The 15,822-nt window shown below is 40.9% G+C and overlaps 2 protein-coding genes across 7 annotated transcripts in view; one reads left to right on the top strand and one right to left on the bottom strand.

Moving 5' to 3' along the window:
* Positions 1-9,906, bottom strand: part of mical2 (microtubule associated monooxygenase, calponin and LIM domain containing 2) — a 35,736-nt gene extending 25,830 nt beyond the window's left edge. For all 6 annotated transcript variants that reach the window (XM_022765319.1, XM_022765321.1, XM_022765322.1 and 3 more), the window contains exons 1-2: positions 9,783-9,906; positions 1,082-1,450 (exon numbers count right to left, since the gene is read on the bottom strand). In XM_022765319.1, the coding sequence (XP_022621040.1) occupies positions 1,082-1,342 (261 nt within the window). In that variant the 5' untranslated portion in view covers positions 1,343-1,450; positions 9,783-9,906. The remainder of the gene's footprint in view (positions 1-1,081; positions 1,451-9,782) is intronic.
* Positions 9,907-11,748: 1,842 nt separating this feature from the next.
* On the top strand, positions 11,749-15,697 carry dkk3 (dickkopf WNT signaling pathway inhibitor 3). Its single transcript, XM_022765327.1, has 7 exons — positions 11,749-11,955; positions 12,224-12,343; positions 12,439-12,501; positions 13,178-13,270; positions 13,911-14,055; positions 14,136-14,292; positions 14,458-15,697. The coding sequence occupies exons 1-7, from the start codon at positions 11,749-11,751 to the stop codon at positions 14,543-14,545; spliced, it is 873 nt and encodes a 290-aa protein (XP_022621048.1). The 3' UTR covers positions 14,546-15,697.
* The last annotated feature ends 125 nt before the right edge of the window (positions 15,698-15,822 follow it).

Genomic DNA, 15,822 nt, shown 5'->3' with positions numbered 1-15,822 from the left:
ATGAAGAGGTGCACAGCTGTCATGTTGAGTTGTCTGTGTGTGTTAATTCTGCTTCATGTTTTATTAGAATATCTGCTGAATAAAGCGCTGATGGTTCTGTGACACATTCGTCTATAAACTATGTATTATTAAGTATTATTAGTGTATTTCGTTCTGCACAGTTTTGTCACATAGCACCTGTGTGAGAACGACAGAATCACTTCAAAACACGGTATATGTCTCTTTAATTTCCTGCCCTGTCTGTTCAGAGCTGTTGCGGTGAAAGAGTGAGTGTTCATGTAGTTGATGGGCTGCGTCTTGGCAGGTAGAGGTTTAAGTGATGACCATGACGTTGCTTTAGCCATGGTACTCCTGAGGAGGACAGATTGTTTAAAGAATTAAAAAAAATAGGAACCACATGAGGTAAAGTCACAACAGACACTTCCTAAATCATGCAATGTCAACTTTTATGATGTATAAACAAACCCTTATGGTATTATTTTAGATTATTATTTTAGATTATGGACTGTACATGTTTTAGCTGTGGATACACTTTTAGTTTTCAGTACTTAATGAAAACTTACTTGAAATAGATCACAGTGAACATTTTGTCAGCTTTATCTTTTTTTTCTGCAAAAGTTGTTTATCGTGATGTTACTGCAGTTACAACAGTTGGAAAAACTCATCTATTGTTGCTGGTAAACTCATAAAAAACAATTGCATTACTAAGCCTAAGTAATACCGTCACGCAAACAAGGAAACTGTAAAAAGGATGATGTGTATTGTTGTTGGCAACAATGTCTGGCAAAAATATCTGGCAACAAGCCGACATGTAAAACATCTGCACGACCACACAAAAACAGTGTGAATATCAGTGCACATTTAGTCATTGTGAATTGAGATGAATTACCTATTTAACACCGTACTAAAAAAGACCGACTTCATATCACACAGAAAAGAAAACAATGTCCTTCCTGGAAAGTAGGAAATAAACTAAAAGTATATGGTATATTTTGGAGAATGGCCAGCAATAACATGGCCTATGACTGGTTAAATTTTTGTGGTATAAAGCACAGCTGTACAAAGATATCATTAAACTTACCTTGGTGCCCACACAGGCTTGGCCTTTCTTGTACTCCTTATGGGACATCCTCTTGTCTAGCTTACTCCATAGTGCTTTGGCCTTCCAGGAGGTGACCTTTGCCTTCAGACTGCTGTAGAAGGTGCTGTTGTCCGCAGGGTCGAGGTCCAGCTGTCTGCAGAGGACGTTGAAGGCTTGAAGGGCTCCTTTACAGGTCGAGGCCTGGAAGAAGTTCTCAAACCGCTTCCCCACATTATCCCTCTCCTCCTCTGTCTCTCCCATCTTCCCTGCTGCAGTGGACGGTTTGGTGTGCTGAGGCTCCTGCTTACTTCAGCGCTCTCTGCCAGATGTGGCTACACCCTCAGCTTGGCCCGCACCGTCATGCCCAGTCTGAGGAGGCAAGACACATAACATCTGACGTCATCTCATGGCAAAGGATCCCGCACAGATGGTTTTGGGCAACGGATGTTTTTCCATATTCTATTATAAGCCTGATAAAATTGCTGCTGCTTCATTATATTATCTCGCTTCACTGAAATGGTGAAAAGATTAGAACATTAAAGTCATTTAAATTAAGTTGACAACACAGTTGTATTTTATCTGCTCTTTGACTCCAGTTCACATGACTGAATTATCAAGAGGGCTTACAGTACCACTCCCCACTAAGACCCACTATCTACGTAGCTGCATTTTGAAACAAAGTAAACTTACACCCACATTGACGAGATAACATTTCAAATACAGGCAAGGCTGCAAGAATAAAAATGTGCCAGTCTGTCGTCTTCAGACAGATGTGGAGCACATTTACTACTTGTGCTTTTACAGAGGCATAACCATGTCAGCCCATAAAAAAGAAGCTGTTTGTGGTTCTTAATACTATTTACTGGTTCCACCAAACTTTTCAACAGCTTCAAGGTTGAGTGATGACTTCAAAATGACATACCTACCACGGATAAATAAGCAAAACTATACTGCATTGTTATAAGATTTTTGGACGTTCTAAATCTGTAGCATTTTTCAATTGGACTTCAGTTGTATATTTTTGAAGAGGCTTGAACTGTAGGCAATATATATTTTCTAGCACAAAGTCCTCTGTACAAAGTGCAAACCCTGATGGAAATGACGGCTAGTTTAATGGCTCCAGGAAATCAATAATATACATACTACATTTGCTATATATGGCATACATACATACATACATACATACATACATACATACATACATACATAAGTACATGCTACTGTTGAGTCTTCACTAACAAACATTTGACAGTTGTACCTGTTGTAGTTCAAAATAAATGACATTTCTACTGTATATACATTATTCAACATGAGCAACAAGTGGGTTCCCTATTATTTCAAACCCAAAAAACCACAGTTTGTTTCTGTTAAGCTGGTACTCCTGGAGCACAGTACTGACCATGGATGAGTAGACAGGAAAAGTACATGTCTGGAGGTATGGTAGTATCTTTACTCCAGCTGAAAGCCAATGTTTTCAGCAGTAAAAAGAGAGGTCTTAGAAACTGACTGTTAAAACACACCAGACTAACGCAGGTTGACTGGATGTGATTGGGTATGCATGCTAAATAGTCCACCTTCGACTTAGATATGTGCCTTCAGTAAGCTTACATATGTGCCTGCGTGTGAAAGACATTGTTACCAAAACACACGCTCATGTCAGAGCAGAGCTGAACTGAACTGATAGAATTAAATACAACATAGTTCTCTCTTTCCTCCAATCAACCATCATCATTTTGAAAATGATGCCAGGAAGTCTGTGCCAGAACTCGACATCAAAGCAAAATGTGGAAATTTTCAGCATTAGGCATGTATGTGCTCACTTGGGCGGAGACCGCGGCTTCCGTGAGATTTGGGAGAAGTCTGCCTTTGATATTTTAATGTCCCATGGAGCGGGATAGGCAGGGTTAAAGGAGAGGTCAGGCCAGCTGTGCAGGACTCAAACAGTGCCCCTCAGTAAGCCACTATTACTGTCACAGTGCACCCCACGGCTTCAGGTGGCAACATGCCTGTGCCATGAAACTATTCATACAGAGCTTTAGCCAAGGACGAATCCACAAGCATATGAGAAAGTTACACACTACATTCAATGACCAATCAGTCTTGGGTCACAACATGTTTGTGATTTGAATGTGGTGAGATTTTGAATATTGTTCCTACAGCAACAACGTTTTGTCCCAAGGCTAAAATTAGCAAATTAATTTACACAGGATCCGGTTTGGCTGTGTGTTTGCATCCTGTTTTGCTTCTGCTGTTGTTTTACATTTCAGAGAAAGATTCAGGCAGAGAGAAGAACAACAACCAGCCCGTAGAAATACTGTTCACTCAGGTGACCTTCAGTCTGCTTTATACACCTTGGTAGCTTCAAAAAGCTCCTGTCCTGTGGGAAGATACTGTGGACCCCTAAGGCCTTTCACAGCGAACATTCAGCCTCACATTCAGTGAGCTGACATTCCTTTGCCACGTGGCTAGAGCGGCTCTGAACTGCTCCATCAGCATGAGTCCAACACTGTGCTAAGCCTCTCCGTGGCTCCAACAGCCATCGAGTCACAGGACCACCTTCATAGTTTTGGGGGAATTTACTCTCTGATTGTCAGTGAGTGACGAGCAATGACTGAGACAGGCATGATATACGATGCAGGTGCTTTAATCTCTCATGCATGGCAGGAGGCTGTGATGGGAAAATTGCTGTGTATTCTACCATGTGGTATGTGGAGTGTTTGGGGCCCAACATAAAATCTCCTATAAAGCCTCTGTGGAGTCATTTCTCTCACCAGTTGAGTTTAAAATAAGTTTCTTTGAGATAAAGGGATGTAAACTTCCTGCCAAAAAAAGTAAACCTCCATTTTGTTAAGAGGCTATTTTTTCACAAGAGCTCCTAAAAATAATTTTATGTTGATATCATTTTATTACAAACTTTGGCCAACGTTCAAGAATCTCTCGTGGCTTTGGTGGAAAGTTCAAATAAAGACATGTTGACTGCACTTATGCTTTCCCATTTCAGTCCAAGTAGAGAAGTACAAAAGGCACAATTATTGGAACCATCTGTTGTATGCAGATGTCTGTGAGGACTAATGAAAAGGTACCATTTACTGTCTTCCCAGCCAAGTCAATGCTCAACACTCAAACTACATTGTGTCAGACAGAGTCCTATGACTTCACCATCTCAGTCTGACAGAATGGAAAGTCACTTGTGGGCAGACAGATTGAACCCACAGAGCGGCTGTAAAAATACAACTAATGACAGACAAAGCGGAAAAAATACACACAGTCACACACACCATACATCACAACCAAACCATATAATACTTAAGAGGATCAGAGAGTTCACCAGTGTGCACATTTTAAAGGTCCCATATTGGAGAAAGTGAGTTTTCCATGTCTTTTTTTATGGTAAAGCAGGTCCAGGTGCTATATACATACTGTGAAAGTATCAAAACGCTCAGTCCACAGAGAGATGCACACAGCCCATGCTTTAAGACATGCTGTGATGTCACAACTATGCAGTCACCACCTTCAGCACAGCCCGCACCGCCCACAAACGTTTTTTTTTTATTTTTTTTTTTAACTTTATTAACAACACAATACCAATCAGTCAATCTGTCACTGAGCTAACAAGCTACAAGACAGACAAATGTTGAGGAAACGCTGCACAACGGTTGGATGTCAGTAAGCCAACACATCCTTTCCCGAGGATAGTAAAATTACAGAACAATCTGAAATACTAGAGCATTTTAATGTGAATTTCACCGTCTGTTCTGCTCATTTCAGAACATTTCTGACTGACCGTTGCCATTTGCATTTACCGGGTTTAACAAGCTACAGTAGTAAGCTACAGTCTGTTCCCAGTGGTTGGTCTGGCTGTGCGTCACTCAGAAAACATTCATCCGAGGCCTCTCAGAAGACAGGCTCAGAGACAGACACAAAATGCCCTGCTCTTGTTAAAGAGGGAAACTATACTGAGATGGTTTTTGCTACTTCAAAAACCACAAATATATCTTCTTAAGGACATCAAAACTTCGTCTTCGTCTAAACGTCTGTTTAGAAAATGATCTGATTGAGTGAAACCAACTGAGGCTAATTGAGAAAGTCAAGTACAGTGTGTAATTTCTTTGTAAAGGATTTATCTAGTGATATTTATGGCTTATTAGTTTTGTTTAACAACTTAAGTGCTTCTAAGGCTTTATGTATCATTTTACCATTATTCATGCATTCACTTTACTGTACTGCGAAACATTGCCCAAAGAGAGAAATGTCAGTGCTTTGTGAGGTACGGATCCATATGGTGGAGTGTGCAGTATATAAATAGAGGCACTGCTGTGTATCTGAGACAAAGCAAGCAATCACTGTCCAGTATGATAGAGGGGGAATGTTAGGAATGTGAAAAATGTACCTGTAACACCTGAAGGGCAAAAAAAAAAAATTAAAACATGCACAGGCACGCTTTTATACACACATATATCCTTCCAAAACCCTGTGTGACGTCGTAAAATGTCTGGCTTTGTCTGACCGACAGTCCGAAACCCAAAGGTATTATTAAGTTTACTATCACATAAGCAGCAAAATTTCACATTTGAGAAGCTATAATTAGGGAATTCAGGGGATTGTTGCTTGAAAAGTGACTTAACATTATGAATCACTTATCAAAATAGTTGGTGACAAATTTCCTGGCAATTGACTTTTCAATTAATCAACTAACTCTTTCAGCCTTAATTGCCATTCTTATCCCAAAATAATGCATAAATCCCATTAGACCACCCAAAGTGACCATGTGTTTGCCAGAAGCTCCTTGCAACAGACAGTCCTATTTAAAACATTCAGTATAAGTCCGACACTGACAAAACTGTAAAGACTGAAGTGAGTGTCAAACCAGTGACGTAATGTCCTCATTTGTTTCTGTAGACCACATATCTTCAGGCTATCAGAATATAATAGGAAGCTGACTACACAAGGAAAACATTGGGAGTGCTGGGAAATGCACATACTGCAGTGTAGTCGGCCAGCAACAGTAATTACAGACTGGACTCAAGAAAACCAGGAAGGAACCATCTGTAAGCCTGATAAGAAGGCAGCGTTCCTCAGAAAACAGTGCACTCATGTGGACTGCAGCTCTGCCAGCTCTGCCCTTCACCAGGCCCCAGAGCTCCACAGTATTATCTCAACTCTCTGAAGTCTGGCTGCGTGTTCGGTCAGCAGTGCCAAAACAAAAGAAGATCTGTCAGGAGCAAGGTAGAAAGATTGGCAGACCACAGTAAATGTCATTCAACCTCAGAGGAGAAAACTGCTCATTTACACAAACAGAAGAATGCTTGTGAAGCTTCAGGGCTGCTGTCTGCAGGCCCACTGAGCACAGAGTGATGCCTGCCCAGCTACCTCCACAAACTATTCACCTGAACAATTATTCTGGCCCTAAATACACATTCTCGTGTGTTACAACAAATTAGTCCTGTCAGAAAAAAAAACCTAGAAGACCAATTTATATAGTCATCAGAATGTTACAAATGAGTTGGCACTGACTGGCACTGAGGGTCAAAGGTCAGAGGGCGGCTTTAACTCATCCATATCACAGGAGGGCAAAGTCAAGGTTTAGATGGCAGTGTTACTGTGTGGCAAGAATAGCAGATTCTGTAAGCCAACAATCAGTAAAGCCAGGCTCAGAATAGACAAGTGTCATGTTGCAGAAAAAAACAGCACATGACCTGAAAACATATCAACAGGGCTAGAAACTGTAAACAAGAGACCATGTAAACAAGACTGCCTCAGATGAACACAAGAGATGACAAAGTTTAACTCAATAACAGTCTAACCTGTATTGAACTGCTGCAGGGCCTGGTAGCAACAGACTCACCTGTCTCACAAAACTAAATATCAAAAATGACTTATCATTTTGGCAGTTAAACTGAATCATGGTGATGCACCAAGAAAGAGATAAGGTGACTTATTTTACATTTCAGAAAGCTCCTAGTGCTGTAACAAAAGCATGCGAGCTCCCTCGGACGCCTCCCATCCAAACTCTTCCTGTGGAGTGTGTCTGGTTTCCTGTCCGGATCAAAGCTGGGAGCAGAGCTGCCTCTGTAAAATTCCACCTCTGTGATTTTAAAGCTTGGCAAAGATATGTTTAAAAGCTCATTTCAGTGTGCCCCTGTCTGTGCCAGAGGGAACCCGTTAATGATATCCTGGGGTTCCTTTACTAAAGCCGCCCTGTACCTCCTTCAGTGGCTCCATCTTTAGCTGTGCTGTTGTTTTAGATGTGATATGTCCCAATTTTGCGATGTATTAACAGCTTTAAAGAAAGCAGAAATGTTTGTCATTTTATCTAAGAATATGCATTCTTTCCAAAGGAGACAGGAACTGTGGCACTGACTGGCTACTGCTGGCTATGTTGTGTTTTTGTTTTGATACAGCAGAAAAGTTTTTGTTCGATTACAGACTGGCAGACTGCAGCGAGCAACACGCCCCACCTATCTCTGAGAGTTCCCATCTCTTTTGTTTAGCTGACGCCTTGACACATGTGTCCGTTTTTATGCTGTGGAACAGGGAAGGAAACATATTGCAAAGAGGAAGGAGAAAGTTCACAACACCTCCCTGGCAATAATGACAACAAGCTTCCACTCACAGTCCACAAGAAACACGTTTACATTGTTTTCATCCACAGCATGACTTCCTCACATATCTTTATTCCTCTGATTTATTAGCTGATTGATTAATTCATCCATTTATCCATTTGATCAGTTGACCTATGTACTTATGTATCTTTTTAACTACAGTATTTACTGTTTCTAAAAGGAACATGTTAAGTATTGTTTCATGTTGGTATTAATTATACGCAGTGAAGTCCAACATAGCTGTTACATTTGTTCATACATATCTGACACACTGCCTTGTTATCTCCTGATGTTTGTGTATTCTCTCAGCTCTACAGTAGCTTTGTGTTGACAGGAGAAGATCATGAATCAAAGTTAAACCAGTAATCATTGATCCTGTTCACAACATAAGCCTTGCAGCTATTTAGCAATAACAGCAGAATCTGTTTGATGAAGTATTCGCCAAGAAACTGCATATCTTATTGAGCAATACACTGTTTGCTTTGTCTTTCCATATGTCTTAAATCACAGCAGATGAATGACTCAAAGAAAGGCTTACTGAGAGGGAAAAAAACAGCAAGAGGAGAATAATGCGGTAGCAGTTGAATGTTTATGCACAAAGATGTTGTTAAACACTATGAGTATAAATCACATGGAGCATCAGAGTGTGGGCCAGAGACCAGATACTTTAGTATGAAAACCGTTTAGATGATAGCACTTTCACTAACAGAGTTAGTTTGTAATAAAGTTTGAATCTTACTGGCTGCACAGAAAAGGGGATGTATTTTCAACGGTCGTAAAATACACAGGAAATGATTGCTCACGCAAAACCACCACTGTTTATATGACTCTTTTGACCCCCCCCCATAAAAATGTTGCTGAATGCTCCTGCATCATCAGGCAAGACATATGAATCATACCAGACTGAGTCCTCCTGCGGTGTGTTGAAATGTGGAAGAGGAAGAAACAAATTAGGCCGCCTGAGTATTTATCAAGGCTCACGTATTGATCATGAAGTATTTTCTCTATGATTCCTCTTTTTTTTTCCTCACTAGACCAAATTTTGGGGTCTGTGTGTGTGTTCTGCTTCATGAGGAATACAGTGTTTAGCGAACGTTCAGCTGTGTGTTTGATCAGTAGCAGTAGATGTATTAACCTGTAGTCACACTAGAAAACATTAACAGGTAGTTTCTGTAACTTACTGAGTTCTTTCAGTAGCCTGACAGTAAAACCTGTCAACACCACACCTTCCTTTTATTATTCAGTTTGTGTCACTTCAACTGACAAAACTGCTGTCAAGAAGCTGCTGAGCAGGTGGGGTCAGCCTGAGAAAGGCTTAAAAGAACTAAAACACCAGGCAGACTAATGGTGACAGACTAATGGTGGGATTTAGAACAGAAACCCCTTAGTGAGGGACAACAGTAACCTAGCTTTACCTGTTTCTACTCTTTATTGACTTTGAACTTACTTAAAAGCTGTCACTCCCGAGGGCATGTTTGAAAAGCAACTCACAGACTTGTGATTTATGCTGGTGATTTGTAACACTATATACAACAGCATAACAGAAATGCAGGTTACGCAAGTGGAGATAACTTTTTGTGTTATCAGGGAGGAGACAGACAAGCCAAGCTGTATGAAGCAACTCAAACAATGTCCAGTCAAGGCTTTCCCTTGAAAAGATTTAGCAGGTGTTCATAAAATTCCAAACTCTCACTTTGCTTGCAGCCCAATGTCAGCAGGACAAATCCCATTATCTCACTGGCAACATCCAAATAGCTACTAAGGTAATGGTCACTGTTACTTTACAGTCAGTTCATACAGTGAACTTACTACTTACCACTGGACTACTTCAATCTGATGTTGTTGAATCGGCTGCTGAAGCACAGGCAAACGAGAACAGGTCAAAGCGTCTGTCAGGTGCCTCAGCCTCATACAGCCCCATACCGCTTCATTAGGAAACACACACACACACACACACACACACACACACCCACACACACACACACACACACACACACACACCCACACACACACACACACACACACACACACACCCACACACACACACACACACACACACACACACAAAAAGCTACAAAGTGTAAAACAAAAGCGCTCACCTCATATCTGAACCCGATTCAAACTCTCCTTCCTTCCAGTGTCTTCCGTCACACAAGGTCCTGAACTGTGCTGTGTGAAGTGTGTCGGTCCTCGGTCTGACAGACAGCAGCAGTTTCTCAGTGCAGCTGCGTCCAGCGTTTGAGGGCGGTGCTCTAAAGTCAGACACATCCCCGGGCAGCTATACTGTGACTGACTGACTGACTGCTGTTTAATCCCGAGGATCCAGACTTTCTCATGCTAAAATTCAACATTTAACCGACCACCCGCCTTCCTCTGATAGCCTGCGAGTTTAAATAGACTGGATCTTTGAGGTTTAATCTGGGTGGACTGCAGATCTAAAAAAACTATAAATACTATAAATGACCTAAACGATTACACACTAAAACCGAAAAACACTGCTTAAAGGCACGAGCATAAGCCTAAAGTAACATTTCACGGTTATTATTGTGGGACAGCTCAAAACACGCCTGTATTTAAAAGCAGATATCAACAAGGGAAACTTCTTTCTTATACAAAACACAGGCTTTCAGGTGATAATCCTCATTTAACATGAGGCCACCTGACGCCATACGCCCCCGTATAGACAACACATAATACATTTTACAGCGTGTCAGCAGAAGCTTCAGTCTACGAAGCACGTGGACAAAACCACTGGACTGACATTGCAAACGTGTGTAGCCAGGATATGGGATACTTACTATAAAGGCAAATGATGCCATCTTGCGGCTAGACTGAGAAACTACAAGTACAAGGTTTAGCTCGCCCAAATAATGAAACATACGAAACACACTTTCATACTGTCAGTTAGTTAGACGTAATCCCCGTTTGTCACAGGGCTGCAGGATGTGTCAACATCTAACTGTCGAATCTTCAGTACACACTGAAGGGTGTGTAAGGCTAATATATACATCTAAAGTACGTGGTAACAGCAGTATCAATATATGAAGAATCTCATTCTGCTCCTGGGTGAACTTCTGGTTGACCAGTTCCAGCTGTTTCCGACTGAACACTGTTTTGATGTTGAATTGGTAAATATTTGCACCTCTGAAGGTGGTGACTGTGCTGAATTTGATCCATCACTTAATCACAATTTACTATTTAAAAATTCTGTTCTTATAGAATGTTACTACAATCACCTATCAACTAAATGCAAGGAACTAAACCCGTGAATACTGAGGACAGAGAATAATAAACAAAACAAATGTCTAAACAGCTGGTGTTGGTATTGATGCTGGCAGGGATAGTTCATGGTGATCATCTGGGTCATGCAGTCATCCAAGGGACCGAGCAGCCGCTTCCGGTTTTCCAGCCAGGACAACCTCCAAGACAGGGAGAACTGTGTCATAAGTGTATATGATGTATTGCAACATAATTGTTTTACTTTTGTGACCCAGGAAATTTTACCGAACATTCCTGGGACGTCTCTGGAAGGTTCTGTTTGTAGAACCTTCAGAGAACAAATTTAGGGAACCGTCAAGGTTCTCTGAAGTTTCCACAAAAAATAACCTTTGGCGAACGTTCCTGGAACGTTTTTGGATAGTTATGTTGGTAGAAACGTTCGCTAAAGGTTGTAAACATTTAACCGTTAGCGAACGTTGCTAGAACATTCTAGAACCTTTAGGGAACGTTCCCGAAGGTTGCCTGTTTCCTGGCATCTACATCCATAGCCAAACAACACACACAGAGCGGTAGTTAGACTTGAACTATGTTTGAGGTATCCTGACTAAGTTTATGGAACACCTGCGAGTCATTTAAGAGATAAGCAATAATTATGCAGAAGTGAACGAATTAATTTTTTTTTTTCCAGTTTAAGCGGGAAATTTCCATGTGTGAGGTGATGACCCCGCAGGGATGGAGGCGTATGAGCTGTGGTGACGCTGTTGGGTGTTTAGCATCACCGCCACACCACACCCTCCTCAGAGTGCAGCAGCAGCAGCAGCAGGAGCAGCAGCACCAAGCAGCACCATGACCAGCATGATGCGGGTCGTTCTGCTAGTCTTGGCTCTCACTGCAGTCTGCAATGGCATCCTCCCCGAGATAGTGGACTCAGGTATCAGTCACATACTGGAGGATAAATCCGACCAGGGAGAGTCGGAGCTGGACCGCATGTTTGTGGAAGTGGAGCAACTGCCAGAGGATCCGCAGCAAAAGCCTGGGGATGCGTTTCACCAAGTAGGCAGCTAGTTGTATCTTTCAGTTTAGCTTTTTTTCTTTTTTTTTCTTACATGATATAGCATTATTTCACTGCTCACTGCTGATAACAGCCTTAATAAGTTGGTATTGCGAGAATATTTTAAAGCACTTGCATCCCTGCAGATATATTAAAAAAAATATATCTTGTGGCAGAGAGAGCAGTGGAATGAGCTAGAATATGGGAGTTGCCTCTTAATGCATCTCTTTAGCTGAGATCTATGTGTGATTATCTCTCCAATCCTTCTAGAGGAACAACAAGAGTGTGAGTCTCAGCCCTAACCCCAATGACCTTCCTCCAGGTCATCACAATGAAACTGCTTCTGATAAAGTGACTGATAATGACTCTGTCCACACCTCAGTAGACCAGGTAGGCTTGTAAACAGGAAACAAAAGTAAGATAGTGTTTGTTTCCCTTTGTGAATGAAATTTAACAGATGTCTCCCCCCACCCACACACACACAGGAGACAAACAACATAAGCACCACAACTGTCCAATCCAGTGACTTGGGAAACGGCATTGATCATGTAAGTTCATACATGTATTATATATCTAGTCCAATAGAAAATGCATTCTTTAAACAGAACTCTCGTTTTTCATTTGACCTTTGAATTTTTAAAAAAATTTTGTGATGGCAGAATAGAGTCCGTTCAATGTTTAGACACATTACAGAGACACAGGAGAGGTGAATTATTGTTTACATGGTATCTCTGGGACGAGAGTCTGTGCTAGTTACAAGAGGTAAAAATAAAACTGGAGGAGGCACCTCTTTCTTCATAAATATGTTGCAGCTTTTCTGCCTGCCTAAATAGCTGCAAAGATGCTTATGCAACCTAGAAGCTTCATTTATTTACTTCTTTATTTTGCACTCTGGACAAACCAGTTTGAATCCCATGTAAGGTCACATGATTTACAAATTGGTCCAGATTAAAAGATTTATAAGACTGATATATTGAGATTAGTTTGACTTATTTTTTTTATATATATATATATAAACATTTGGCATATTGCATCATTTGTATATGTAATATGACCATCAACAGCTCACTGATGTTCTATAAAATGTAAATTATGCCATCCTTATTTCACATGCTAACCTGACAGCTCTGTGATTACTGGTGCCCTGAGAATTATGGGCCCAAAGCATGGAGTTGGAAAAGGCTGATACACTCTGATGTAATCCATCCTCTCTCTTGTCTTTAGGGATGCATCACTGACAAGGACTGTGGGAAGGGAAGGTATTGTCTTTATGTCTTGCACGACTCCAAGTGTCTGCCTTGCAAAGCAATCGATGTGGTAAGTGAAACCAAGTTACCTTTATATGGGCACCTTCACATACACAAACACACACGTTTCCAGTCACCAGCAGCTGGGGTTTCACTTCAACTGCATTGCAGTGTGTCCACAAGTGTAACTGGAGTGAGTTGTTTGTGAACACTGTCCTGTGAGCTTCACATGAAGGGACAGCACGTGCCAAGGTTAAATCATTTTATTTAAGACTCAAGTTTTTAGTGCCGTTTCTGTCGTGTCCTCAGTGGATGAATTGGGGCAGCACACTAAAAAGTAATGCAAAGAGATAATATGCTGGCAGCCTGCCACACAAGGGTACAGTGCAGGGATAATAAATACACAGAGGACAGGATCTGTGTCTTGTCAAAAGCAGTGCACAGGAAAATTCTGCATGGAAGTAACCAGTTTGCTGTACCCCTTAATTAACAATTCATAAAGGATATGTAGGAACAGGAAATTCTCTCTGTGCTATCAGAGACCAGTTAACCCGAAATACTTCACACTCAGAGAATCATTAGTGTCTTTGATGCTTCTTAAACTGACGGTACATGTTATGTTTTCATTTTAATGTTATCAAAAGAATTTGAAGTTTGTGAAATGTTGGCTGTTTGCTGTATTACGAAAACCATTTCCTCTGTCCTTTCAGTCCTGCACTAAAGATGAGGAGTGCTGTGGGGAACAGCTGTGTGTGTGGGGTCAGTGCAGTCAAAATGCAACAAAAGGAGAAGCTGGCAGCACTTGTCAATACCAGACTGACTGTAGCCCAGAGCTCTGCTGTGCTTTCCATAAAGGTATAGTACAGCGCACACAGTACACTATATGCTGCTTACTCATTTTCTCAGAAATCTGTGTATTTTCTTTGTGTGTCCAGCCCTGCTCTTCCCTGTCTGCTTGGCCAAACCCATTGAGCGCGAGCGCTGCTTTGGTACCTCCAACCACCTGGTAGAGATGTTGTCCTGGGACGTTCAGGACAAAGGACCCAGGAAACATTGCCCCTGTGCAGGGGATCTCCACTGCCAGCACCTAGGGTGAGTGCAGTACATTTAATAGAGCAAAATGTATTTGTTTTTGTTTTGTTTTTTTTGAGTGAAAGATTATGTCAAAAATAAATCCAGATTTTTAAAGCTATACATGCATTTCACTCGCTAACGTTTATCCCTGATACTACACCATGGTGCTCTCCTTTTTGACAGGAGAGGGTCCATGTGCCTTAAAGGAGAGGACTCAAGCGAAGAGGACCTGACAGACACGCTCTACTCTGAGATAGACTATATAATCTAGACGCAGCTTGATTTGATTCACATTGCCTCGGAAACAACCAGACTGGGGTCTCGATGGACTCTAGAGCTTTGCTGCAAGGTTATAGCACTTTCTGTTTACCAGCTTAATCCAAAGTGATAAAGCTATAAAGCATGGAAAATGGATGAAAATATATTGATTTGCCGTAAATGAGACCTAAGGTTTCTGAAAATGTAGATATCAAAGTCACTAAAAAAAAACAGGAAACATATATATATATTTGCAAATTCCTGTGTTGATACTAAACACTGGTTTCTTAACTATTTGCTGCATCTCTATATTTTACTGCAACTTAAACCCTTAAATCTAATGCTAATCCCAGCCGTAAGTACTCACTGTTTAAATTTGTAATGTCACCTGCATTGCATTGTCATCACTCAGAGTGGCAGCATCATCCTGACAAACTGAGACCAAAATAGAACAAAGAAGAACGTTACCTTTGAACCACTGAATTTCCAGTCTCACTCCATTTACTGTGCACTAGAAAGAAAAAGAAGGAGGTACAGTCATGTTTCATGTACCGTATAACCCAGTAAAACCATATCACAGAAGCATCCAAGAATCACTCACCTTAAAATTATATCTAGATTCATCTACAGGACGCCAACGCTTTCCTCCTTTTACATGTCTGATGAAACTTCAAAGTTGTTTCCGAGTAAATATTATTCTGGCTGCTTGTTGTTAAGCTTTATTTTTTCTCTGCACTTTCCCCGTTATTTCTGAGAAAGCATTTGGCGACCCTCGCTGCTTGATCCTCCAAAAACTGCCTTGCTGCCTAGAAACACCTTCATGATGCTCTATGTTTCACGAAAGTACTGTATGTTTTTGCCAAGACCTAAGCCTCAAAATTTTTATGGCTCAGAGATGACATGTTATTGTATGTTTAACAAGAGGAAACACTGTCCAACATGCCATGGTGTGATTTATTCTCTCCATATTGTCTGTATGTGTATATATTTATTATGTAATGTGTCTTTTCTTTTATATATGAACTTAATTCTGTATCACTTTATTTCAGTAATCCACTGTTGTCTGTCAAGCAGTACCTCATATTCATATGCAAATGCATTAGACTGTACAGTTGTACTTAATTAACTTATAACTCGGGGTAAAATCCTGTTTCACTTATTAAAGTACCAAAAACTGGGCTCAAAAGGGCCCGAAGGATCATTTTTTGCTGTTTTGTTTTTCTTCTTCTGACTAAACCTGCCCTCCTGTGACCGCTGAATCATGACATTGTGCATATTAGTATCATCGAG

The sequence above is a fragment of the Seriola dumerili genome, unplaced genomic scaffold, assembly GCF_002260705.1.
Source record: "Seriola dumerili isolate Sdu_G_001 unplaced genomic scaffold, Sdu_1.0 BDQW01000674.1, whole genome shotgun sequence".
Classification (NCBI taxonomy): Eukaryota; Metazoa; Chordata; class Actinopteri; order Carangiformes; family Carangidae; genus Seriola; species Seriola dumerili.
This window is presented reverse-complemented; position numbering and strand designations above follow the sequence as displayed.

Coding starts and splice junctions, on each gene's coding strand:
- dkk3 (XM_022765327.1), top strand. CDS start 11,749: ATGACCAGCATGATGCGGGTCGTTCTGCTAGTCTTGGCTCTCACTGCA. Junction 11,956..12,223: donor CTGGGGATGCGTTTCACCAA/GTAGGCAGCTAG, acceptor CAATCCTTCTAG/AGGAACAACAAGAGTGTGAG. Junction 12,344..12,438: donor TCCACACCTCAGTAGACCAG/GTAGGCTTGTAA, acceptor ACACACACACAG/GAGACAAACAACATAAGCAC.